This window comes from Sarcophilus harrisii, chromosome 1 (assembly GCF_902635505.1).
Source record: "Sarcophilus harrisii chromosome 1, mSarHar1.11, whole genome shotgun sequence".
Classification (NCBI taxonomy): domain Eukaryota; kingdom Metazoa; phylum Chordata; class Mammalia; order Dasyuromorphia; family Dasyuridae; genus Sarcophilus; species Sarcophilus harrisii.
In genome coordinates this window covers 686,666,590-686,691,828 of record NC_045426.1, presented here as the reverse complement: position 1 = coordinate 686,691,828, position 25,239 = coordinate 686,666,590, and the positions used below count along the sequence as shown (strand labels likewise).

At 57.4% G+C, this 25,239-nt stretch overlaps 2 protein-coding genes across 14 annotated transcripts in view; one reads left to right on the top strand and one right to left on the bottom strand.

The window, feature by feature from the left end:
• Window positions 1-1,092: 1,092 nt before the first annotated feature.
• Window positions 1,093-12,054, bottom strand: LOC105749442 (basic salivary proline-rich protein 4). 13 transcript variants are annotated; one of them, XM_031948532.1, is made up of 5 exons: window positions 11,076-12,054; window positions 9,058-10,254; window positions 8,143-8,215; window positions 6,794-7,506; window positions 1,093-1,675 (listed from the first exon to the last, which is right to left on the bottom strand). In XM_031948532.1, the coding sequence occupies exons 2-5, from the start codon at window positions 9,362-9,364 to the stop codon at window positions 1,566-1,568; spliced, it is 1,203 nt and encodes a 400-aa protein (XP_031804392.1). In that variant the 5' UTR covers window positions 9,365-10,254; window positions 11,076-12,054; the 3' UTR covers window positions 1,093-1,565. The 13 variants fall into 13 exon arrangements, 8 of the variants coding, with proteins under 8 accessions (XP_031804392.1, XP_031804393.1, XP_031804394.1 ...); XM_031948533.1 differs by having other exon boundaries at window positions 9,058-10,227; XM_031948534.1 differs by having other exon boundaries at window positions 9,058-10,223.
• Window positions 12,055-12,860: 806 nt separating this feature from the next.
• SETD1B (SET domain containing 1B, histone lysine methyltransferase) overlaps window positions 12,861-25,239 on the top strand; it is a 30,840-nt gene continuing 18,461 nt past the window's right edge. The window contains 7 exon segments of the mRNA XM_031948508.1: window positions 12,861-13,056; window positions 13,408-13,577; window positions 13,977-14,072; window positions 14,820-15,090; window positions 17,094-17,206; window positions 20,206-20,423; window positions 20,643-21,400. Of these exon segments, the coding sequence (XP_031804368.1) occupies window positions 12,981-13,056; window positions 13,408-13,577; window positions 13,977-14,072; window positions 14,820-15,090; window positions 17,094-17,206; window positions 20,206-20,423; window positions 20,643-21,400 (1,702 nt within the window). The 5' untranslated portion in view covers window positions 12,861-12,980.

Here is a 25,239-nt window from a genome sequence, read left to right as displayed (position 1 = left end):
CCTGGGATGGAGCAGCCAAAGGACCTATAATAATAACAAGGTCTGCTGCAGGTCTGCTGAATGGAAATTAGGCCACTTGTTAGTACCCTGGTGGAGTACGAGGTAGGGAACGCTAGATTTGGTAGCAAAGGCTCACAGGCAATCATTCTTCTACTTGAAAGAGGGATGGATGGGCCCGCAATCACAGAACGTGAGTTCAAATGTCAGCTCTATCTCATGTGGCTCAGTCCCTTCAGAAGCCTGTTAGTCCCCGTTTTCTCCTTTGTAGACAAGGGGAATTTCTAAGGTGCCTCACTGTCTCTCACGAAATGATTCGTCTATCTATTTTATATACCTGTATATACCTGTGGTCTGGTTTATCTATTTTATATACCTATATACTTGTGGTTGTATAAAAACTCCTCCAGAGAAAAAGGATCACCAATGGGAAATGGGAATGGAAGTTCAGAGAAATTCAAAAGATACCGGAAGGAAAAGATGGTCAAGATCTTCTCGGAAAGTCTTCACTAGATGAGGAGAAGCAGTGAAGATCTCAAGAAAGAAAAGTAAAAGACCAGAATTCAAATCTTGATCAGGACAAATTACTCCTATTTTGTGTGTCACAGCCAACTAGTCTCCGAAATCTCCAATGTTGCCAAAACTGGAACGCAAGTTTCCTAAAAGCAAGCCCTCAACACCTGGTACGCTTAAGCGCTTAATAAAAGATTCATTCATTCATTATTTCCTCTTCTATAAAATCAGGAAGACAGAATAAGACCTTGACCTCAGAGAGGTCACAGACAAAAGGCCTTAGGTTTGGGGGGATGGGGAAATACCTTAGAGTGATATTTCTATTTTTTCCTCTCCCATTAATGCCTTTACTCTGACGTCACCTTCCCATTTACCATATATACGAGGGGTCCTCAAACTTTTAAATAGGGGGCCAGTTCATTGTCCCTGAGACTGTTGGAGGGCCGGACTAGAGTAAAAACAAGAACTTTGTTTTGTGGGCCTTTAAATAAAGAAACTTCATAGCCCTGGGTGAGGGGGATAATCGTCCTTAGCTGCCGCATCTGGCCCGTGGGTCATAGTTTGAGGACCCCTGATATATATTCATACATACACACAATATTAGGAGACTTGCCTAGGGTCAACATAAATATTAAGTGTCTAAAGCCTGCACTTGAACTCAGAACCTCCGACTTCAGGGCCACTGTTCTACCTGGCTGCCTCACCCACTTTCTGTCCTGTTCGATTGTCATCTCTCATTGGACTGGGAGCTCCTTTGAAGACAAGAACAACATTTGCCTTTGTATCTCCGGGGTTTAGTACGACGCCTGACAGATGGTAGGTGGTTTCTAGATGCTTGTTAATGGTGATGAATGAAGGCAGGGTGAAGGTTCTCGGAGGGGCAGGAGCATATCGGGGTTTGTCCCTGCACCTCCAGGATTAGAGAATTTACAAGTCATTTGGTTCAGCTGCCATTTTCTAGTGGAGGCCCACAGAGCACTTGCCCCAAACACTTGCCTGCAGTCACACAGGTAGGAAGCCGAAGAGCTGAGATCTGAAGCCACTCCTGACTCCATTCATCCTTCTCTCCACTGAACTACACTGCCTCCCAAGCAGCAGGGCTGGGAAGGATGCCCAAGCTCCTCCGGTGCCAAAATCAGGGCTCTCTCCACTGTGGCCCACTCTCCTGAAAACAAATGTGTTGAATGAATCAAAGAATCCCAGACAGAAAAAGCAGCTCAGAGCTTCTCTAATTCAACGCCTTTAATTTTAGAGCAAACTGGGGAAAAGGGACTTGCCCGGGGTCACACCTCCAGTAAGCAGCTGAGTCAACGGTCTAACTGGTCAGTGGTTCCAGGTTCAGCGCTCCTTCCCCTTTCTGCACATGCTGTCTTATGTCCCCTTTTTTGGGAAGCCACATGGTTTTGGAGGGAGGGAGGGAGGAGAATGACTCTGTATTGCCCTTCCTCCCTTCAATCCAAGCCACTGGCATATCATGGCATCTTCCTGATGCCATGGTGCTCTTTGAGAACAAGGACAAACAATCTGAGTGGAGGAGCTGCCTTACTGGGGAGTTGCAGTTGGGCAACAAACGACACTCCCTCCCTCCTTTCCTCTCCCCCTCTATCCACCTAGGAAACCCTACCCTCACCTGCCAGTGTTAAATATAATATAAAATTTGACCTCTGAACACCTCGGGGTTATAAGCTGGATCTCTTTCTTAATGATACTGCCTTCATTCCAAATCATTTGGGCTCTCCTGGATTGGCCAACAACGGGGCCCAGCCCAAGCCTTGCTTGCTCATTCCCAATAATTCCCAAGGCCCAGAGAGAATGTAAAAAGCAATTGTTCCTCTTTGGGTCAGAAATCCTGAGAATCTTCCCCTCCCAGACTTTTTGGGCTGAGTTAAAGAGGCCATTTTTGCCTCATTTCTTACCTAGTCTCGATCACTGAATGGGTGTTGCCTCCATCAGACTGAGACCTGTCGAAACCCTTAGCTTTAAGGCTAAAGTCTTCCATTGCATCCAGAGCCACCTCCAGGCATCCTGCTCTATATCTGGCTCCTGGACCCTGATGGCTCTGAAACCAAAAAGGTGGGCCCAGTGACCTTGCTTGTCATGGCCGTCACCTCCCTGATGAGAATGAAGGGGAAACAACCACCACAATCTTTTTACAGATAGCACAGCTGCCACCTGGACCTCACAAGCTGTAAATGGCAACCTCAGGATTTGAACCCGGACCCTCCAACTGAAATTCAGGTCTTTTTCCACATCGTCTCTCCAGAGAGCAGGAAGGGGAAGAGGTGAGTTTGGAGATGATAAAACAAAGGGCTAGAAGGGGAAAGATGGAGATGACCGTGTGGGAAAAGGGAAAGAATTAAAAACCAGAGGATCCAGATTTCAATTCCAGCTCTACCCCTTGTCCCTCTGGTGACCTTGGCCAAGTAATTCATCTCTGAGACTGGCTCCCTCTCCCTACCTCTGCCTTCCTTCCACACTGGCTCAGGCTCAGTCCTGGGACCTCAAGGGACTTGCCCAGCACTAGTTACAAGGCCAAGTTTCTGGTCCAGACACAATCGATCGGGGGAAGCAGAACCCCTCTGAAAACAAACGAATCCCCCAGGCCTTCCCCTGATCCCAGTGAAAATTACACTGGGGGATTAGTCAATCTCCAGAACACTGGGCCCCCTGGCTTCTGAGGATGAGGGGGTGCCCCTGTGGCCAGGACCCACATTCAGCCAGGGGCCAGGACAGGCCCACAGAGTACTCGGCATGAATTCAAGATCCCACAGAGTCTCGCTTCAATGAGGAAGATGCTAACATGTTAACTATCCCCATTTTACTGAGGAGGAAACGGAGGCTGATCCAGGCTCAAGGTTCTAAAACCTAAATGTCAGAGGTAGCTTTTAAGTCACTCACAGTAACAATAATCTGGCTAAAAGTCATATAGTGTTTTAAAATTTACAAAGACTAATATTGATGAATTCACTGGATTCTCACAATACTTTGAGAGAGTTCTCTATCCTGTGCCTTGCCTGGGGCCAGGACCTTGAGTTCAAATCTCACTTTTTTTTGGGGGGGGGGGGAGGAAGAGATATTGGGCAAGTCATTCAGCTGTTTGTCTTCCTTTCCTCATCAGTGAAACGGGGATAAGGGCAGCTCACCTGGTGCTAAGTACAAAGTAAGTGCTATAAAAATGTTAGCTGACAGAATTTTTTATAATGGCTTTTTATTTTGCAGAATCCATGCAAAGATAGTTTTTTAACATTCACCCTTGCCAAACCTTGTGTTCCATATTTTTCTCCCTCTCTCCCTCCCCTAGAGGGCAGGAAATCCAAAATAGATTAAACATGTGCAATTCTAAACATATTTCCACACTGCTGATATTAGGAGCATCCTTATTTTGCAAACTTTCATAGAATTCTCAGTTAAGAGAGACCTTGGTCTCCCATTTCCCCTCTAAGCCCAGGTAGCCCATGCATTTCGCACCAAGGTGACAATCTATGCCCACTTGACAAAAGGCAACGTGGGGGAGGAAGAAAAGGAGTAGAGAGTCAGGGGATCGCCTGCCGAGTCTGAATACGACCCAGAATCCATCTGCCAGCCACTGAAAAATGGGGGGGCGAGGTAGGGAAACTCTAACAGTTTCTGTTTTGGAGCCTGAACCCCAGCTCTGGAGCCTATTATTGCCTGTGTGGCCTTCAGAGGAAGAAATGCAAAGGAGACTGGGAAACATTGGTAAAAGACAGTTCACTTTGGAATCAAGATCCTGGCTTTTCTGACATTTATGTTAAAGAGACTCCAGAACAACTTCTTGCTTCTATAAAACGAGGGGAGAGGACTCGCTGACCTGTAAAGCTCCCTCCAGTTGGAGAAGCTCCTGGGGACGAGGAAGTGAGAAGAAATGAAAGAAAAAGAGAAAGGAAGAAAGAGGAGGAGCAAGAGACCATAAATTCTGAGCTGAACAGAACACTAGAGGCCAATGTCTAAACCATTCGATTTAGAGATAAGAAAAAGAAGGGTCAAGTTAGTTAAGTGACCAGGGTCACTGAGTCAGCTCCATACACCTAGTTGCCTCTGGAGGGGATTTTTTTTTTTTGGGGGGGGGAAGGGCACGAGAGCCCATGAACTCCTTTTCAGAACATTTAAAAATGTACAAAACACACACAGAGGAATATAGTTGTAATGCTTTCCCACCCAAAGTCATGGACTCCCAGAAATCCACCCGGGATCCCTCCTTTCCAACAGGAAAGAGGAAGAAAGGATTAGGGAGGGTGGGAAAGAGGAAGAGACCAGTTCCCCCTCCCCCCCTGCCCCTTTTTCCAGGGATCCTGGATCAACTGGTTTCTCCCCAGCTCTAACCCTTCCCTGAACTCTTGGGGTACGGGAGGCGGCGTCCCACAGCTTAGCAAGGAATAGTTTTAATTGTTTATGAGTAACCCGGCCCCGGCAAAGGGGCCCTCATTAACAAGTGGTGAAAGGATTGGCCTGGAGTCCCCACTTCAGAGGCCGGGGGCGGGGTAAATCATTTCACACCCCCTGAGGGCCCACACCCCCAGTTAACCTTTAACCTCAGCAAGCCAGCGCATCCTGGGTGGGGGTAGCTCCAGGTCCAACTCTCCCCCCCCCCCCCCCCCCCCCCCCCCCCCCCCCCAGCTTTCGCCCAACTTAAAAAGGAGACCTGACCCCAAAGCCCTGGGGGACCCTCCTCAGTCAGCAGTAGCCACACAGCAGCCCCTCCCACGGTCGAAATTAGAATACCAGAGGTTTGCATTTGTAAAAAGCTTCCGAAGGCTTTTGAAAGCCCTCAGCTGGCCATTCTCTCAGCTGCTCCTCCCCACTAGGAGCCCGTGGGGGGCAGGGAAAGGCAGGCATTGTGGCCGCTCAGGGCCACCCCAGCAGCCACGGGGCTGGGCCGGAGCGGACCCCAAGAGGTCGGCAGACCCGAGATTCCCCATTCCAGGATGTTCCAAATATGGGAGGGACCTTGGGGGAAAAGCAGAGGAGCCGGGAGGGCGGGAATTCCCACAGAAAGGGAACCGGGAGGGCCCAACACCCAGGGGAGGGAGGCCCAAGCAGGCCTGAGGCACAAGGGGAGGGGACAGATGGGCCAAAGAGGCCCGTCTGGGTGCGAGTGCAAATCCTACCGGTGTCTGGGTCTGCTTCTCCATTAATAAAAAGAAATTGTGGACACAGAAGTCTACAAAGTTACCAGGCTTACGCTGAGTATCTGAATGCAGGGGCAGGGCTAGATGGCTGATAAAGCGCCATTCGGGTCTAAACCGATGGTTCCAGGTCTCTGGTTTTAATTCTATTCTCTTCCTCAATTTAGCTCAAACACTTAAACACCCGAGGACTCATCCTGAGGGTAGAATGGTACAAAAAGGACGCCACCCACCGAGGAGCAGGAACTAGCCGGGAAAATGAGATTTACACAAGTACTCCACCGGAAGGCAAGGAAGGAAATGTTAACACTGGGAGGGTGCGGAGGGGCTGAACCTTAAAGTTAACACTGGGAGGGTGCGGAGGGGCTGCATCTTAAAGTTAACACTTAGGGGGTGCTGAGGGGCCTGAACCTTAAAGTTAAGACTTGGGGGGTGCTGAGGGGCTGAACCTAAAGGAGCCTCCAAAACCTCAGTTTCCTTTTCTGGTCAAAATTAGCTAAGAGTATTCCTGAAGGCAAACATTAGGCTTTAGCAGATCCCTATCTAAGGCTTTCTGGTCCTGCAAAGGGAAGGGGGAGGGGGGAGGAAAGGAGGGATGGCCTGCCTAAGGCTCAGAACTGGCCACCTTCGGCAGCCCCCCCTCCCCCACCCCCCATCCATTTTCTTAGGGACCAGCCCGGGAGAAAGTCACGGTTACCGTAATGACACAAGGATTAACCGCCTCCCTCACACAACCCCAGCAGATAATCCGAGAGGTCACATCCCCGTGCTCCCCTCCCCCCGCGCCCGTGCCTATGACAGTAAATACGGTAGGCTGGGGATTGCAGAAGAGGCGGGGGAGGGCGGGCGGGGGAGCGGCTCCCGGCCCAGGGCCGGGCTGCCAAGTACGAAAGCGACCGCACCAGCCCCGCTGGGGGAGGGGAAGGGCAGGAGGGCAGAAAACAGGCCGAGCAGGTTCACGGCGCTATCAGTCGGCGAGGGCCCGGGGCCTCGGCGAAGCAGCCAACTGTGCAGGAGCTGCCGAGCTCTCCCCCTCGGCTCTGGGGATCATTTTCCCTGCTCCAAGCAGCCTCCGCTCGGGGGGAGAGGGGAGGTCGGAGGAGGCAGAACACGTGGGTCAGGACAGGCAGGCTCCCTACCTTCTGGCCAAGCTGGGCGGGAAACCGGGGGCTCGACCCGTTCTCGCGTCAGAAGTGCCGGGAGTCCCGATTTTTTTCTTCCGTCCCTGGGCAGGCGAGTCAGAGGGGGCCCGGTCCTCTGGGCTAGGAGACCTCCGGGCAGCTTTAGGGCCCCCACAGTTGGCTCTGGGGCCAAGGTCGGCCTCGTTCCCCGAGACTTTCCGGGCTGCGGCTCCGGCCCACAAGGAGTCACTCTTTGTCTCCCTCCGCACGAAGAGGGGGAACAAAAAACCGGCCCCCGGAGCATCCGGAGCCGACGTGGGGGGCCCACAAGACCCCCTTCTCCGCGTTCTAGCTCACACCAGGAAAACACGTTCAGGGGCATTGGGCGGGGGGTGGGGTGCGGTAGGTAGGAAGGGCTTTCCAGGCCAGGTCGGCAGTGGGGGAGGAGGAGCGGGGAGCCGGGGCCAAAGGCCAGCAAGCTGAAGGGCTCGGAAGGTCGGGTGACCTTGGTCACTGCTCTGGGAGGCCCAGGGGAAAGATGGGGCCTTCTCCAGCCAAGGGGAGGGAGAGGTTGTTTACCGTCAGATCCAGAACTGAGCAAACATACAAAGACCAAACGTGTTTTTCCTGTTTTTATTGTGGAGTTGGAATCCTTAAGTCCCCTGACTTGGGGCTTATAACTTTCTGAACAACTCTGCCGGAATACTGGCATGCCAGGGTCAGTAGAGGGGCTGGAGGGGGGTGGGGAGAGAGGAGCAGAATAAGAAAGCTGCCAAAGAAAGGCCTTTCACTGAGAGAGAAGAGGCAGGAAACCGCTGCCATTTATAAAGCTGGTTTCCAAGGTTGCTTCAGCCCTCCTCCCCACCCACACTGGGAGAAAAACGCTCCAAAACAGAAGGGACTTACCGAATGGCTTCCGAGTGGAGAAATCGGCGTGAAGGAGCCCACGAGTGGGCTCCCCAACCTCCCGGGGCCCCCTCCCCTAAATAAGGAACCACTTGCCGTTCTCTCCAGGGGCTGGGTTTTAGTGAGGAGGGGTGGGGGCTACCCTAGCCAAGTCCTGGGGAGGTTATTTGAAGCATCCCCCCCGTTGAAAGGGGGATGTAGCCAGAACCTGGAGTTCACTCCAAAGACCGTATAACAAGCGAGAAACTAGGCTTTCATCTTTGGAAGTCAGCTGGCAGACATCCGGCTCCAGCAAGGGAACTGCCCGTTTTTGGTTGGCCCCGGTGCCAGTCCCCGGCCCCACCCGGAACTTGGGGTATAAGGCTTGACTAAAGAGGGGGGCTTTGAAGGTACTAGATTGCATAAGACAACATGTGGCTGGGAAGGCTAAAGCTGGGTCGGTCCTGGGCACTCACTCTTACCCCTGGCTGGCTCCGCCTGCTTCCGTGTGTGTCCCAGGTATCCAAGTGAGCCCCGAGTTTCTGGGCATCCTGACTGGGAATGGGGGGGGGGGTTGAGAGGGGGAAAAACAACCGAGGTCATCACCCAATAGGTTGAGGTCCCACCCAACCCTCGACTGCCTCTCTCACAGTTGCGGTCTGCCTGCTAGGGCTGACCCTGAAAAGGGCTTTTGGGGAACTGGCCAGAGAAGGGTCGCCCCCCTCCCCCCTCTCAGTTCAGAGCCAAGTGGCTTCGATCCCTGGTTTGGGGGGGGGGGGAGGCTCCTAAGAGTCAGGGAGAATCGCCTCCCTGGTCCCCAAGGAAGCTGAGAGATAGAACAGGCTCTGGGAGGGAGGAGGAGACCGTCAGACGAAAGGGATCTCCCAGGGTCACCCCTCCCCCACCGCCTTCCTCCCCCCTCCCATTGTCTGCGGCTGGGGGAGGGGAGCTGCCTACGGCTTTAAGAGCAGCTCTCCCCTCCCCCACCGGAGCGCTGAGCTCGCAAGAGGCGGAGGAGGAGGAGGAGGCGGTGGCTGGCCCGGGCCCCGGGCTCTCTGATTACAGTCAGCCCGCCCTCCCCTCCCCCACAGCAGCCACCGCCCTCCCTCCCCACCCCCCCTTCCTCCGGCACGAAGCAGCAGCAGCAGCCTCCAGCGCACGAAATGGCGCCTGTCTTTTCTTTCCCCTCCGAAGCCCGCTGGCTTAGCAAGCACGAGCCCGGGCGGAGCGGGCTCGGTCCTCCCCCTCCCCCGCCGACCCCGCCGGCTGCCGTGCGAGAGAGGTTGGGAAATCTTAGATCTATGCGGGAGAAAAACAAACGCCAAAAAGCCACCGTGCCCCCCAAACAGCCGCAGAGCCCCGAGCCCACGCTAGCCCAGCCCGAAAGGAGGATTTACCCAGAGCCGAGCTAGGCGTGGGCAGGCCCTGCGGCTCGGCGAAGCCACCTCCTGCTCCAGGACTCGCGGCTGCAGCAGGAGATGGAGGGACACCAGAGGGCTCGAAGCGGCCATTAGCCAGCAGCCCGGCCGGGCGCCCAGCGGCCCCGACCCCAGCCCGCCCGCCCCAACCACCCCGGGCGCGCTCTCGGAACCCGAAAATAAAACTGGAGCGCAGCGGGGTGGGAGAGGGAGGAGGAACCGAGCCGAGGGGGAGAAGCAGCAGGCAGGGCTGCAGCAGCCCGGGAAGGAAGGTCTGCTGCGTCATGGCGCCAAAATGGACGCCGCTCCCTTGTCCTTTTCTCGCTGCCCGAGCCGCCCAGGGATCCGGGGGGAGCCGCACTGGGCTGGCCCGGAGGAGCGAAGCAGCTCCCCCCACGAACTTCCAGCGGGAGGGAGAGCCCCTGAATTTAGCAAACCGGGTCCTCCTGGAGAGGCAGATTCAAAGCCCACCCCCCAAACCACTCTTTTCTCTCAAACTGGGGAGAAGCTGGATGGGCGATAGAGAAAAGCTCCGAAAGTCGTCGTCCCGTCCCCCCCGCCCCAGAAGCGGGGGTGGTCAAGGGTGCGGGATCGCAGAAAGCCTTGGTGGGGAGCGTTCCTGCCCTCCGAAAGAAGTCACCCCCCAAGCACCCCCTCAGCCCCACGGAGAAACGCCATCAAGTCCTTTGGTACCAGAGCCTCGTCGCCCCCCTCCCGTCCCAAAGTGTCTCTAGCTAGCCTGTCTCCTGTCCACACTGCCTGCCCCTCCTCGCCAACCACAACCGACCAGGGGCTGGGAGACCCAAGCAGGCTCAGCCCCTCGGCTCTGAGCAGTCGGCGGCGCGGGGCCTGCTCCGGCCGCTGTGGTTCCAAGGGCTTTTAAAAGGCACGTTTTTACTTACCGGTGCTCAGCTTGGCGCAATGGAGTCTGGAAGGTGAACTTGGGCGTTGGTTTGGTGATGTTATTGTAAGAAAAAACCCCACCATTTTGTTGGAGTTTGTTGGGATGATTATTGTTATCACGGGGCTGGGGGGAAGGTCACTACCTTTTTGTCAGTTACAATGTCATGTCAATTTCATCGCCTTCGAATTCAGCAAACTTTTCCCAAGGTTCGGCCGAAGGCTGGCTGGCTTCGCCGGTGGGGCTGGCTAGGGCAAGGGTATTAAGAGTCATTTCTGAGACAAAAGGTAAAAAACAGACGCTTCAGGCAAAACGGGAGACAAAGGCGAGTTAGCCCCTTCGCACCCCCCGATCGCCCCAACGACCAGAGAAAAGGCTGCCCAGTTTAATAAAGCCGTTTGGAAGCAATTGCTTAGGGCTTGTTTGAAGGGGTTTCAGTCTAGTTTCCTGTGACCAGTTCAGTCTCTGCAGAAGAGTGGGGCTTTCTTCTCTCTTCCCTCCCCCCCCCCAAGACTGGAGAAACCAGAGCTGTCGCCCTCAAAAGAAGGGTTGCTTAAAGAAAATCTTAAAATTAATTGGAAATAAAGCTAGCTAGCATAAACTGTAAACATTTCTTAAAGCCTAAAGTTATCTCGTCTAAAGGCATGAATTTGGTTTTGAAATTCGACAAGGAGAGAGACAAAAAAAAAAAAAAAAAACAGACATGCAGATAGATGAAGGCTCAGAAATTAGGACATTTAGTTAACATTAACATGAACACCGAACTTAAATAAGGACAGAATGGATTGGGTACTTACAACAGAGAAGAATTTAAAAGAAGAACATAGCATTAATGGCTTACATTTTTTTTTTTGGCTTAGAACAGCCAGAATTCATCATTTCCTAAAACTCTACATTTAAAACATTACCTTGTTAAGAGAGGAGAGGAGTTAATAAGATGGCCAGGTTTAAGTGTTTAATAGAGGAAGTTATATATATATATTTTAAAAAATTTATTGTTCAGTCAAGAGGATACAGATTAGACAGCTCAAGCCCCGTCCCCACACCCCCAGCCAAAAAAAAAAAAAGGAAAAAAGTAAATAAATATGTTATTTACTTAAGGTTTTTTTGGATTCAAAATTTTTAAACTGCTGACATTAATGGTGGGCTATGACCTAGTTATACAAGACAAAGATGGATTCCAGGTCATAAGGAGAAAAAAGCAAAATCCAAAATCACTTAAAAAATGAAGTCTTCCTTCTTCCATCGGTCCTTTAGCATTGGTGACCAACATTGGACAGGACACGGGGCAATCCTGCACTGGATGGTGGAGTCAAAGGAAAAGCGTTCCCCCTTTTGGAACAAAGGAAAACCCACTTGGCCATTTAATTCCATGGCAGAAAAATGGCTCCCTGAATGTTGGCCTCTCCTTGGCTTGTCTGATGACGGATGTTTGGAGATCCGCGTCTAATAACTCAAGCCCCATAGAAGCTTCGCGCTGATTGGCTCAAGGGCGCTGGCGCCCTGAATCAGCCAATTACCGCACCACGGCCCAATTACAAACCCCCCAAATACCCCCCAATATGAGACGAACCACCGTGAAGCAGAAGCAAGACAAGCAGCCTCCTCTTCAGCCAGGAGGAGGCAGGGAGGGAGCGAGGAAGGAAGGAAGAGAAGGGGAAAAAAAAAAAACACCCATTGCTCCCTCCCTTCCTCCCCCCCCCTCCCGTAATAGTGTAACTGAGAAGAAGCACCGGGTGCTTTGGGGTAGAAGCGACCAAATGGAAGCTGCGCGCTGATTGGTCGCCGCCAGTCCCAGGACCTTTAATAAAGAAAAAAAAAATGAATGTAGAAAGCGACTCACTCGAGTTTGGGGAAAGTATGGGGGGAAGGGGGATTCGACGCGGACCGGACAATTAAAAAGTCGAGGGGAGAAAAAAGTCCTTCCGAATGGGGGGAGGGGGAGACGAGGGGAGGAAAGAAAAGCACGCCGGGGTCGGTCTGCGTCCCTCCAGCAAAGCTCAATGATTGCAGCGTAATGCTAATTTGGAAATCCTGTTCTCGGTTCCGAGGTTGCTGGGGGTGCAGGGGCAGACGAGGAGGAAGAGGGAAATAGTGAGGAGGGGTATTCCTGGCTTGAGCTTAGGGAGATTCTGCGAGGTTTCCCCAGTTTCCTCGATTAAAAAACACAATACTTCTAAAAAATAAACCTGAGTCGGGGGTCCACCTCCAGTCGTTCTGTTTTAAACAGTGAGAGACTGAAGGTAAATGCTTGCTGTCGGCACAGTGGGCCCGGGGAAACAGATTTCGGAGAGGGAGGAGGAAACGACCCCCCTCCCCCTTTCCCAAATCCTCCCTCCCTCCCAGGCAAGATCTCGATCCTCCTCCAGAGATAATAAAATGCATTAATTAAAAGCCTGTCCCCGGGGCCTCTCCCCCCCCCCCCCAAGGCCCTCGGGCCTCCGCCCCAGGCTGGGGGAGAGTAGGTTGGGGGGTGGCCTTGGCTGGGGAGGGGGGGTTGCAGCGCAGCTGCTGCGAGCGCCAGGGGGAGAGGAGAGTGGAGGAGGAGGAGGAGGAGGAGGAGGAGGAGGAGGAAGGAGGAGGAGGGTGAGAGATTGGGTCGGGCCTATAGGTGGTGGATTGTGGGGATTGGGGGATTGGGCGAGCGCTCGCCAGGCCGCCTCCAGCAGGGCAGCAGTGCGTGCTGTGCCGGCGAACAGCAGCAGAGCAGAGCAGAGCTCAGCTAGCCTCGGTCGGCTGCCCAGCCTGGCTCTGGGGGAAACATGTAAGGTTGGTGCGCAGGGAGGCTGGGGCCTGGGGGGATGGTAGGGGCCCTTTTTCCCCTCCCCTTCCTCTCCCTCCTCCTTTCCCTCCCTCCCTTCCTCCTTTCCTCCCTCCCGGGAGAGGCCAGTGGAGGCCGCGGCGGAGCCAGGCTGGGGGGGTGGCTGGGAGGAGGAGGAGCGGGAGCGGGCTGGTGGCGGCGGCGGCCCGCGACCCCCCAGCCCCGAGCCCCAGCGGCACCATGGCCTTCCGAGGGATCCGGGCCGGGGGGCGAGGGAGCAGCCACGCCGAAGATCATGGCAAAAAGCAGAGTTCAAGTGAGCTTCCCCCCTCCTGCCCCGGCCGCCGCCGCCGCCGCTCATCTCGGGCCGCCGCCGCCGCCGCCGCTGCCTGCTCCCTAGCCCGGGATCGCTCCTGTCCGCCCGGGGACGGGGGCAGCGGGCAGCCTGGGGGCTGGCCGGCTGGCTGCCTGGCGGGCAGGCGGGCGGGCGGGCGAGCTGGCTGCTCCGATCTCTTTTTTTACAAAAATAATCTCCCGGCTCTTTGGAGACCGGGAAGGCTCCGGGGGGAGGGGGTGGAGGCTTTGGGGGGCTATTTTTTTTTAAAATTTTTGAAAGCCGCCCTTGCCGCTGCGGGAGAGACACAACTTGGTGTCGGTCGTTTTTCAGGTTGGGTTAACGGCATGGAGAGCAGTAGCCACCACCACCACCAGCAGCCTGGACCGTCGGGGGAGAAAAGAAACCACCATTGGAGAAGTTACAAGTTGATTATTGACCCCGAGCTGAAGAAGGGGCAGCATAAACTCTACCGTTACGATGGACAGCATTTCAGCAAGGCTGTGAGTAGAGCGGGGGGTGTCTCTCTCTCCTTCCTTTCTTGCTGCACCCCCCTCCTTCCTCCTCCTCCTTCCAGGGCCCAAAGGACGAGAGGACCTGCCGGGACCTCCCCCCTCCCCTTTCGATGGGAAACGTCAGGGGGAAACCCTCAGTAGCTTCTGTCGGGGTTCAACTGTCAGTAAGGTTCCACCCTCCTTCTGGTCCGGCGGGTCTGTTCCCACCACCCCCTTCTTCCAGCCCCTGACTTTTGACACATGGGGGAGGAGGGAGCACGGAGGGGAAGGGGCTGCTTCCTCTATCCACATTTCTCTGGAGTTGTATGTGTGTTCCCGCCCCCACCCCCTGCCTCCAATCTCAGAACTCTGTTTTTTTTTCTTTCCCTCCCTCCCTCCCCCCCCCAGACTCAGTGCTTTCTCTCGGTGAAAATCGAGGACCCGAGAGTCAGAAGGACATGGACAAAAACCAAGGAGTTGGAACTTCGTGTCCCCAAATTCAAGGTAGTGACCCCTTTCCCTGGCCAGGGAAGTTTCGACTTAGGGGGGGATTACCCCGAGTTCTAAAATACCGTTGGGAAGGACATGGCCCCGGTTCCCGCCTGCCTGTGTGTGTGTGTGTGTGTGTGTGTGTGTGTGTATGGGGGGGGGGGACAAACTGGTGTTTAGAGCTGCCCGGCTTCTGCTGTCAACATTGCAACAACCATCCAGATTGTAGACTCGGCAGGGAGGGAGGGAGGGAGGGAGGGAGGCAGGCGGTGGATACTTTGTCCCACTGGCCTGGAGGGGGGTGTGTTTCCAGAGACATCCCTTGAGGGGGGGGCGGCTCTTGAGGTAAGGGGTGTCGCTGGCACCAGGGAACACCCCCTCCCCGGCTACCCTCCCCCTTCCATTTAAAGGGGGGGAGGCCCTTGAGCAGAGGGGGAGTCCTACGTCAGGGAAGTAGGGGGAGGGGAAGGAGAGAGAAACTGTTTCATATCCCCCCCTTCCTTCCGAACCCGAGGACTTCCACGTTCCAAACGATTTAATCCTCAGCTTTCTGTCCCCGCCCGCGTGCATTTAAAAAAAAAAAAAGTGTGTGTATTTATTTATTTATTTTCTGCCTCCTTAAGGTTGGGGGGGGGGGGAGGGGCCGCTGGGGACACGATGCCGAGCCGGGGTCTGCTTTTCTTTTGAGCTGGATTTTTTTTTCCCATCGGATCGCCCCTTCTTCCCTGACCTTCCTGCCGGGCCCTCCCTCCCCGCTCGCAGATCGATGAGTTCTACGTGGGGCCGGTGCCTCCCAAGCAGGTGACTTTTGCCAAACTGAATGACAACATCAGGGAAAACTTCCTGACCGACATGTGCAAGAAATATGGGGAGGTGGAGGAGGTGGAGATCCTTTACAACCCCAAGAACAAGAAGCACTTGGGCATTGCCAAGGTGGTCTTTGCCACCGTGAAGGGGGCTCGGGAGGCCGTGCAGCATTTACACAACACCTCGGTCATGGGCAACATCATTCACGTGGAACTGGACACTAAAGGTGGGTAGAGGCTGGAGGAGCCGGCGGGGCGGGGAGGAGGGGAGGGAGTCGGAAGAAGCGGCTCAGGTTGATCCTTCGGCTTTCCTCTTCAAACCGCTTCCCCTTCCCCGGCTTCTCGGTTGGGGAATCCATCCCCCCCCCCAAGCCTCCTCCCCTTTTTATTTTTTGCCCCCCTCCCCTCCCCACCCGGGGCAGAATCACGTGGAGCCCGATGTGTTGTCCGTTGCTAGGAGACGAGCCGTAATTTACAAAATGCTCCCGTCCTCGCCCCTGCCTCCGGGACCACTCAGGAAATTAGCCCCAGTTGGGCTCCCCCAGCGCCTCCCTCGCCCCCCCAACCTTTGTCTCGCCGTCTTTAGGCGGTCCCCTGTGCGCTTGGGGCCCCTTTTGTTTACTGGGGTGTCGGCGTCTGTTGAGGGGGGTGTGACCGCGGGGGAGAGTGCGGGGACGGCTCCGGCCCTCGGCGCGCTGGCCCGGGGGGCGGCCACTTCATTGATAAATAGCGAGTGATGAAGTCGGCGGCTTCAGACTCTGCACAGGGCTTGACAACTGTGTTTCTTGCCTCACTCCCTCTTAAAGGGGCAGCAGCACTTCCTCTCTGCAGGAATCCCTCCACTGCGCGGAGAAAGCCCGGGTCTCCAAAAACAGGAAAGGGGAGGGACGGGCTGGAGGGGCCGCCGGCCGCTCGTGGCCCTTCTTTCCCGGGGATTGCTGCGGCCGGCCTGCCCGCCCGGGGGCTTCCTCAGGCAAAATGGGGAGGGACAGGATGCAAATGGCAGGAGCAGCGGCCGCCCCCCGGACCCAGCCAAGCCCGGCCGGCCGAGCGGTTTCCGCGGGCTCTGCCCGCCACCGGGCCGGCCCTTCTCCTTTTCCAGGCACCGGGCGTGTAGATACCCGGAATAGGAAAAGAACAGGCCTGAAAATCCAGGGAAAAAGAACCTCCCCCTTCTCCCCCCCAGCGAGAATAGCCTGTCCCTGTTACTGCGGGGACCCTGCCAGCTCGCCCTTCCCCTGCCCTCTGTCAGGGAACAAGTACTTAGGGACCCCCCCCCCCCCAGCTCGGGCCCCCTCTTAATAATCTCCAGTCACTTTTAAACTCGGAGCCCGTGGGCCGGACCATGTCTCAGCCTGGGGGGGGTCTCTCAGCAAGGCCCCCCCCAAACACACAGGTTCTCATAGATCAGTCAGCCTGAAGCGACAGGAACTGTTGGGTATTTCAAGAAAAGAGGAAAGTTTACTGTAACTCCAGGAATGGAGCTGCTTTGCATATCTCAGCCCTGTCCTAGAGGGGTCCTGGGTTACAGCAGGCGGTGGCGCCTGCAGCTGTGAGGCTCCATGGGCCAGTAATTCTGGCAGAAGGGCTGCTGCCTTCCTCGCTTTAGGGGTCGGCCCGGGGAAGACTTGTTGGCACGGAGGGGAGGAAGGAAAGCCAGTGAGACGGGTGGGCCGCCCGGCTTTGCCTTGCACTAGAAATGAATGCTGGAGTCTGCTGGGGGGGGAGCTCAGAGGCTACTGCTGGTAGCCTTGAGAGGCTGTGGTTGGTGGCCCGAGCCCGGAGTCCCAGGACCCGGTTCGGGTGAGCAGCCATTTTTCTGGGCCTCAGTTTCCTCGTCTGTAAGGTCCAGCCAGACCGGATGGCCGCTGAGGTCCCGCGCAAGTCTCCGTCCGTGATGTTGTGGTTCCTTTTACTGCTGGGGGGTTCTAGTGTATTTTTGTCCCGTCCCCCCCAAAAAACCCCAAACTTCTCCTAATGTGCGTGCGCCTGGCTTTGTGCCTCATCCCAGCCAGGTGGGCGTCACTTGCCATCGGGGTCCTCGGAGAAAAGGACGGACTTGGAGGCACTTTCCCCTGCTCTGTCCTGTGCTGCTCCATCCCTTATTTCCACAGCTGTCCCTCTAGAGCCTGGGTTGCCCTGGGCGGTCCCCGGCATTCAATGCCGAGGTAAGAGGCCGGGCCATCCCTGCTCACTTAATGAGACGTCTTCTTCCCCGTGGTCTGCGCAGGCGAAACTCGGATGCGATTCTACGAGCTGCTGGTGAATGGCCTCTACACCCCCCAGACCCTGCCGGTGGGCATCGAGCTGGACACCTCTCCCACGGCCAATAAAAGTCTGCAGGTGAGCATGGAGCTTCCTCGTGGGCGCCCTGGGGTTCCTTCCTTTCTCTCAACTCTCAGCCCTAGCTGACCCTTGCAGGGTCTGACTGTGTGTGTGTGTGTGTGTGTGTGTGAAGGAAGTAAGACCTGGTTTCCGAGCCTGTCCTAGACACCATGTGACTCTTTGACTCAGTTTTCACATCTGTAAAGTGGGAGTGGTAACACTAGCAGTGCTTCTGTTGTGGAGCCCAGATAAGAGTGGGTGTGTAAAGCAGAATATGTATTCTTCAGAACTAGTCCCAGGGAAGGGCTGGAGGCAGGGAAGGATTCTATTCTGTCCCTCCTGGCTCTAGAGTCTCTTCTTCATGCTCTCTGTCCAAAGTGATTCTAGTCTCAAGGGGAGGTTGGTCTTTCCCAAATGAGTGAAAACCCCTTTTGGACCCGGTCCCTGTTCTCAGGGAGCACGTGGGCTGGTCGTTCTTAAATCAGACCCTTTGTTTTAAACCCAGGGAAACTGAGTCTCACAAAAGGAGATGAGATTTTTACCCTAGAACCTGCAGTGGCCGAATGTGGACCAGACCCCCAGTCCCTTAACCGTCCTCATTGGTGACGCCTGAGCCCCTCACCCAAGATGTGGCCTGAATCCCCACGGAGCCGAACCAGGAACCGCCCCTTTTTTAAATGCAAAAATCCTCCCAAACAACCCATGTTGTGCCCCAGTGGGCTTCTCCCTAGGAGCTGAGCCCCGGCCTTGGTCTCTCTCTCCAGCTAAGAAAGGGCTGTTCCTTCTCCCCGCTGATCCCTTCCGTGGCCCCAGTTTTGCTGAAGGGCCTTTTTGACCCTGTAGCCCGGGAGTGCTCCAGGAGGGAGGTTGAGATCCTCAGACCCTAGTGATAGGACCCTGGCGAGCTACTGACTGCCTCCGTTTCCTTAATAGTCCAGTTATCTGTCTCAGGGAGAATATTACTTACCTCCTAGTATTGTTGTGAGGATCAAAGGAGATCACTGGCAGTGCCTGCGCATGTAGTAGGTGTTTAATGCCTGTTCCTCTTTCCCCCCCATACTGACCAAGAAACTTATCCAAAAGCCTCTGCCTGGGGAAAAGAAGTTTCTTGCTTGGGGGCATCTCTCCCGCTGCCCCTTAAGCCCGGAGCAAGGTCCCCCCAGGCACATGTCCCTGAAAAGCCCAGGGAGGGCCAGTTCGTTCAGCAAAATGTCTTTCTCCACGCCCAGATGGGTTAGAAGCCTGCAGGGACCATGATGGCGGTTTGACCTACGAACCTGTGTTTTTGATGATGGGCCCGGGGCCGACTTGCCTTCTCCTCCTTGGAGGAAGGTAGAGGAGGGACTCTGGTCCTGGACCCCGCCTTGGGGATGGGGAAGAGGGAGCAGGGACTAGAACTCTCAAGCTGCTTAAACAAACCATCTGGCTTTGTGTTTTCCTCGCTGAATATTCTTCGACTTCCCTCGAGATCTTCAACTCGTCTCTCTGCTTTTTGGCGTGATCTCGATTCTTTATTTCCCTTCCTCCCCTTCTCTTTCCCTCTCCCCGATCCCTGGAAATTACAAAGGGACTCCTTCCTTGCCAGGCTGAATCAGTTGGTAAGCGTGCCTCAGTTTCCCCAGGAGTTGGATTCAGGAAGGGTTCTTATAAAGGGAACCCTTTCAAAAAGATTTTGAGGAAAGCGCTCTGCTTGAAACAAGGCTCAGCTGTAGGGGATTTGGGTCATTCTGCTGAACCCATCCCCTTTCCGATCCCTAATAAATCCAGGAAAGCAGAATCCTTGAATGAGATCAGGTTTTAAGATTGGTTTGGGGAGTATGTGTGTGTGTTTTCCCAGAGACCCCTGCCCCTTTACAGGGTCCCTCACCCCTAAACTCCAGCCTTGCCTTCTGTAAGTTTATCCCAGCCTCTCACACCCTCTGTGATCTTAGGTAAGTTTATTTTTTTTTTCTCTCTCTCTCCACTGCTTCCCTTTTCCTTCTAGCTCTAAATTAATGCTACTGATAAATTTTAAATTATTAATTACTTGAATTACTCACTTTCCCTGGGCCTCGGTTGCCTTATCTGTAAAATGTGGAGTGAGGATGGGGGGGGGGGAGGGATTGGACTTCCTGCCCTGTGGCCCCTTTTCCGTCAAGATCCGTGATTTAAGGAACCTGTTCTCGAAGAATCTGTAGGTGACAGCGAGCGAGGCAAGTCTGGGGCTTTTGCCGCTAACTCCACACTTAGGACAGATTCAGTTCTCTCGGAGAAAGCAGCAGCTGCTTGTATTTGCTTGTTTTGCTTTCCCGAGCCTTGCTGTCCTCAGCTGGGAAATGGGAAAACAACAATAACTGGGCTCTCCGTCTTCCCAGGGTTCTTGTGAGGAAAGCTCTTTGCGGACAGGAGGCCTAGGCCTTTCTCGTGATTCTCGGCCTTTGGCCAAGACCGGCCTTGGGCAGGGGCTGGGAAGGGCAGGGGCGAAGGAAGCTGCCGTCCCAGACCCAGAGTCAGCTGCCTGGGAGGAGAGTTAGGGAGCAGGAAACAATCCCCCCGACTTAAACCGAAGGGGACGTCTCCCCCAGGGCCACCTGGGCCGCAGGAAGGCAGACAGTTCGGGGGATTTGCTGGGCGTCTCACAGATGGGGCGGGCTCCCGATTTGGGTTTCTGGGCTCTCAGGGATGGGGAATACTTCCCAAGCACCTCCTCTGGGGTGGGGGTCCCAGGATGGGACAGAAGTGACATAGGGGTCGGAGGTTCTGAGATGGGACAGAAGTGACGGAGGGGCTGGGGGTCCTGGGACAGCACAGAAGTGATGGAGGCCCAGCCTCTGGGCTGGGGGTCCCAGAAGTGATGGAGAGGCTGGGGGGTCCTGGGATGGGACAGAAGTTATGGAGGCCCGCCTTCTGATCGCCTCCTGGAGGGGGAGGTCTCAGTAGATGGGAACCAGTGAGGGGCTCACCGGCGGGGGTGGACGCCAGGGGTCTGGCCCCCGACCGCCTCCGTGCCTTAGGCCCCCGTCTCTCCCTCCCTCCAGCTGACAGATGCCCTGAAGCCCTGGGGCCAGCGGCCCCGGCGGGCTCCTGGCCGGGTCACCCCCAACCAAGCCCCCTTCTCCCGCCGCCATTCCAGCAGCCCCCTGGCACCCCCCAACTCGTCGGCCCGTGCCGCCCCCACCCCCGGCACCCCTTCCAAAGAAAGGGCTACTCCAGCCGCCAGCCCACCCCCTCCTTACAGCCCGGGACTGGGCACAAGGCCCGCCGGCCCCCGGACCAATTACGGGGCCCCACAACCCCGCCAAGGCACCACTTTCACCTGCCCGGGCTTTCGCCCCTCGACATGCTTTCGGGGGGCCCCCGGCGGGGGGCGGGGGGGCCGGCTCCGCTCCTAAACCCCCGCCCAGCAGGCCCCCAGCTCCCCCCCCCCTCTGCCCCCGTGCCAGGCCCAACCTAAATCGGCCTTTCCCCCTACCAGGCCCCCGGCCCTTTGCCCCCCCGAGGGAGGGCCCCTGCGCCTTTGCCCAGGGGGCCCGAGATGCCGGGGACTAGGGCCCACCCCCCCCCGGTCCCCCCGGCCCAAGGAGAGGCCCGGACCCCCGGGACCGGCCCCCCCGGCCCCCCGGCTGAAGCCTGGAGCCCGGCGGGGAGCCCTGGGCCCAGGCGAACAGCCCCGGGGCCCCACGCTGGGAGGCCTCCCCCCGCCTCCGAAGCCCCCCACGTGGACTCCCCGCATCGAGATGTTACTGAAGGAGCAGAGAACCAAGCTCCCTTTCCTGCGAGAACATGACTCGGACACTGAGCTCCGCATGGAGGGCAGCCCCATCTCCTCCTCCTCCTCGCAGCTCTCGCCCCTGCCCACCTTCGGCTCCAACTCCCAGCCCGGCTTCCGGGGCCAGACCCCCTCCTCGCGCCCCTCCAGCACGGGCCTGGAGGACATCAGCCCGACCCCCCTGCCGGACTCAGACGACGAGGAGGACCTGGGCCTGGGCCCCCGGCCCCCCCCAGAGCCCGGCCCCCCCGACCCAGCTGGACTTCTGGGCCTCGGGGCCGACACAGCCAAGGAGATGGCCGGGGAGCGGACGCCCGCCTCGGAGAAGATGGATGAGGTGAGTGGCGCCAGCTGGAGGGGGGGGCACGGGCCTGGGACCGCTGGCCCTAGCGGGGGCTCCTCCTCTTTGCCCCCAGCAGGACGGCGCTGGCCCCAGGCCCTGGGGGGGAGACCCAGAGGGCGGTGATGGGCTGCGGGTCACGGCTCCTTAATGACAGGGCCAGGACTAGGGGCCGGCACCTCTGCCGGGCACTGGGTCCCCCCCGTGGGCGAGTTAGCTGGACAAGGCGTGGTCTGGGGTCTCCTCACCTTTTCCACTCGGTTCCCGAAATCTGGTCCAGCCGGGGGAGGCTCTCCCAGTGCCAGACCCCCAACCCTCTCCACCTTTTCCACCTTTCACTCTGAGCTTAGGGGAGAGTGGCGATCCCCGGCCCTGGCAGAGAAATGCAGGAGGTCCCTCTGGGAAGATGGTTCCCGATCTCCTTCCCATGTCGAGACTCAGGAGGGACCCAGCCAGGGGTGGGGGGGTGGAGGGGGACAGGCTCTCCCACTTCCTGGGGCCGCAGGCAGAGGCTGTGAGTGAGCCCGGGGGTGTGGGTGGGGTGCTCCAAGGACAGGGAGACCTTAGGCCCCGTCCTCCTGTCCCCCCCTCCTCCTGCTCCCCTCCTCCTGTTCCCCCTCCCTGTTCCCCCCCCTCCGCCCCCCTCCCCCCCCCCCCCCCCCTCTCCCCCCTTTCCCCCTCCTCCCTGCTTTCCCCGTCCCCCCCCTCCTCTCCCCCTCCCTTGTCCCCCCCCCTCCCTTCTCCCCTTCCTTTTCCCCCCTCCTGCCCCCTTTGCTCCCCTCTTTCCCCTCCTCCTTTCCCTTCCTCCCCTCCCCTCCCCCCCTCTTCCCTCCCCCTCCCTCCTTCCCCTCCTCCCCCCCCCTCCCCTTCCCCTCCCTCCTTCCCTCCCCTCCTCCCCTCCCCTCCTCCCTTCCCCCCTCCCCTGTTCCCTCCCCTGCTCCCTTTTTCCCTTCCCCCCTCCCGGTTGGGAAACATTCTCCCTTTCCCACTTTCTGGTCCTGTCTGAAGGGGCCCAGGAGTACCCTTCTCTCCCCCCCTTCCCCTCTCTGGGTCCCCCCCTCTTTGGACCCCCCCCTCCCCCCACCCCCCACACCAAAACCTACTCCCACCACACACACCCCCCCCCCTGCCTTATTCTCCTCCTTGGCGGGACCTGCCACCCCTCCAACTCTGTCTGAATCTCACACCCCTGGGAAACTTTATTCCCCCCTGGGGGTTTTTAAAACTCTTAACAAAGGCCCCCCCGGGCACTACCGGGTATTCTCCCCCCCAGGGGCCCCCTGGGCACGGATGGGGATCCCCTCCCCCCCCAACTCCCAAAGGGGGCCAACCAAAGGGAAAAAACCATCTCCATCCCCCCCCCCTCCCCCCAATTGCCCGGCCCAACTCCCCCCCTTGGGGCATTCCTGAAAACCCCCCACCCGGGGAAAAGGCCAAACCCTCCTCTTAAAAAATTGGGCCCTTTCTCCCTCCTCTCCTTCCCACTCCCCCCTAAAACTCCCCCTCCACGGGCCGGGCCCTGGGGCCCAGGATGGGCGCCCTCCTTGGTCCATGGCGGGGCCTTTGATTAAATCCGAACTCCCCCGGGAAAAAACACTCTGTCCAGGAACCCCGGGAGGGGAAAAGGGAAAATCACCCCTCCCAGGACCACTAACTTTGTGGTTCCTATCTCCCACCCCACAGGGGACGGTTAAAACCAGAAAAACCCCTCCCCCCCAACTCTGTACCTTTTTTTCATGGAACGGACCCCTTAATCTTCTTTCCCCCTCCCCAATGAGGGAACTGGGGAAACCCGGGAAAATCCCCAACCTTTGGGTTGCGGGTCATGGGACCTCCAGGCTGTCTCTTCCTGGACTTAGGGCCCCCTCCCAGTTACATCCTGTGGGGCCCCAAGAAAAACCCATTCTAACACTTCACCTTGGACAATCCAAGTCCATCCTCTTTCCTCACCTGTAAAATGGGGACAGCAACCTGGGTTTGTTAGGAAAGCTGTAACACTTGCCTGCCCCATGGGGCCGGGGGGAACACCCTTCCCCTGTAATTTCATTCCCGGGACCTGCAGGGAGGGGACATTGGTTTTTTGCTTTTCAAACTTTTTTTCACCCCACCAGACTTTATTAACAACGGGGAAGGGTGGGACCCCCCAAAAATTAAACTAAACCGGGGTCTGTCCATCCCAATCCAGGCCAACCTCCCTCCCCTCACCCATGGTCCCTCTGGCCCCCTCACCTTAACCCCCCGGGCCACCGGGCCAGGGACAGGCCGAGGGCCGACCCCCCCGGGCCTTGGGGCCTCCCCGGCGGGGGTTTTGTCCCCGGACTTGGCATCCGGGGCCCTCTTCACTTCTGGATCTAGATCCTTGCCTCCCGACCTCGGGCCCCGGTCTCTTTCTCATGCGGCCGGGTAAGATAGGGCAGGGGCACTTGGTGGGGACAAATCGGGACTAATTTGGCCCCCTCCTCTTCCTCCCGGGGGTCCCTGAAAAAGGCGACCTTCCTTCGGAGGCAGGGGACTGGGCTTCCAAACCCCCCACCCTTCCAGGCCCGTGTTCTTCTCTTTTCTGGTCTCTTCCTTTCTCCTTCCTCCCTCTGTCTCTGTCTCTTTTCTCTCTCTCTTTCTCTCTCTCCCCCTCTGTGTGTCTCTGTGTCTGTCTCTGTCTCTGTCTCTCTCCCTTTGCGTGTCTCTGTCTCTTTCTCTTTCTCTATCTCCTTTGGTTGTCTCTTGTTCTCTCTGTCTCTCCTTACTGGCGGGCATAGACTTTGGCAGGCCTATTCCTTCCTCCGCCCCCGGGCTTCCCTCCTCACAGTGGGGAGGGACCTTCTCCCAGGCTCCCCAGAGCACGGGCAGCCCCTCCCCGGGGCCGGGCCCAAATAATGGGCCCCGTATCATGGCACTCCCGGATGGGGGTGGGGGTGGGGGGCGTGCCCAGGCCCTGCCAGGTGTGAGAAGGGGCATGACATCTCCCCTGGGTGGCTCCGGCCCCTCTTCCCCTCCCCTAACCAGGGTAATTAATGAGTCTATAATTAGCCCGGGCTGGCTCTGAGCGGAGGAGGGGCCCCGGGAAGGCCCGGGACAAACAGGGCGACGAGGGCAGCAGAGGGCTGGCACTTCCGGGTCCCGCCAGGGCCGGGGGGTGGGGTGGCGGAGGAGTGGCCAGGAGACCCCAGCCCGAGGCGGGCCAGCCACAGGGGCATTTTTCAGAGGGAGACGGGCTTCCTGTTCCTACTTTCTCCGGTTCCGGGCTCCCGCCCAGTGGGTCCCAGGGACAGGGGCTGGTTTGTGGGGTGCTTCCCTGGGGCCGACCTTCCCGTGCTCCCCTGGATCATCCCCCTGGGACAGAGTGGGATCCGTAGGATTTCCACAGCCAAGGGCTTATTGATCTCAGGACGGGATCGTCACTGACCCCATTTCACAGATGATGCAACTGAGGCTTTTTGAGTGAAGCAATTGGAGGACAGGAGGAGCAGCTGGGGAGGGAGGAAGCCTGGGGAGCTGTCTGAGAACCTGCCCGTAGGTAGATGGGGGCGGGGAGATGGGCCCCCCAGGAGGCAGCAGGATTCCCCCGCTCCCCACCCGCCCGTCTGACGCCAGGTGCCCCGTTCCAAAACCCAATTAAAAGGCTGCACCTGAGCCCCCTGTGGGTGGGGGAGCCTCCCCTGTGTGCGTGTCTGGGGGCCGGGGCGCCCACCTTCGGCCCGCGCTCGGACACCCGGGAGCCGCCTTCCGATTGGCTTTGGCTGGGGGTCGGGGGGCCTGGGGACCGGTGGGGGCGCCCCCGAGGAGGGGACTTGGCAGCTGCGCCTGAGCCTGGGCAGCCCCGAGGACTTCCGAGGCAGTGTCGGGAGGCCGGGCCTTCAGGGACCTGCGGGGGGTGGGGTCTGGGCGGGGAGGGGGGAGCGGGGACCCCCCCAGTCCTTGCCCCCTGGGGGCAGATCTTGCCGGGGGGTGGGGCGGTGCGAGTGT

Bases quoted from the DNA above. Each gene is read 5' to 3' on its own strand.
- LOC105749442 (XM_031948532.1), bottom strand. From the start codon at position 9,364: ATGACGCAGCAGACCTTCCTTCCCGGGCTGCTGCAGCCCTGCCTGCTG. The intron at 8,216-9,057 runs GTAAATCCTCCT...CCCCATTCCCAG, and splicing joins CACGCCTAGCTCGGCTCTGG to TCAGGATGCCCAGAAACTCG. The intron at 1,676-6,793 runs GTAGGGAGCCTG...ATTTGTTTTCAG, and splicing joins CCGCCCAGCTTGGCCAGAAG to GAGAGTGGGCCACAGTGGAG.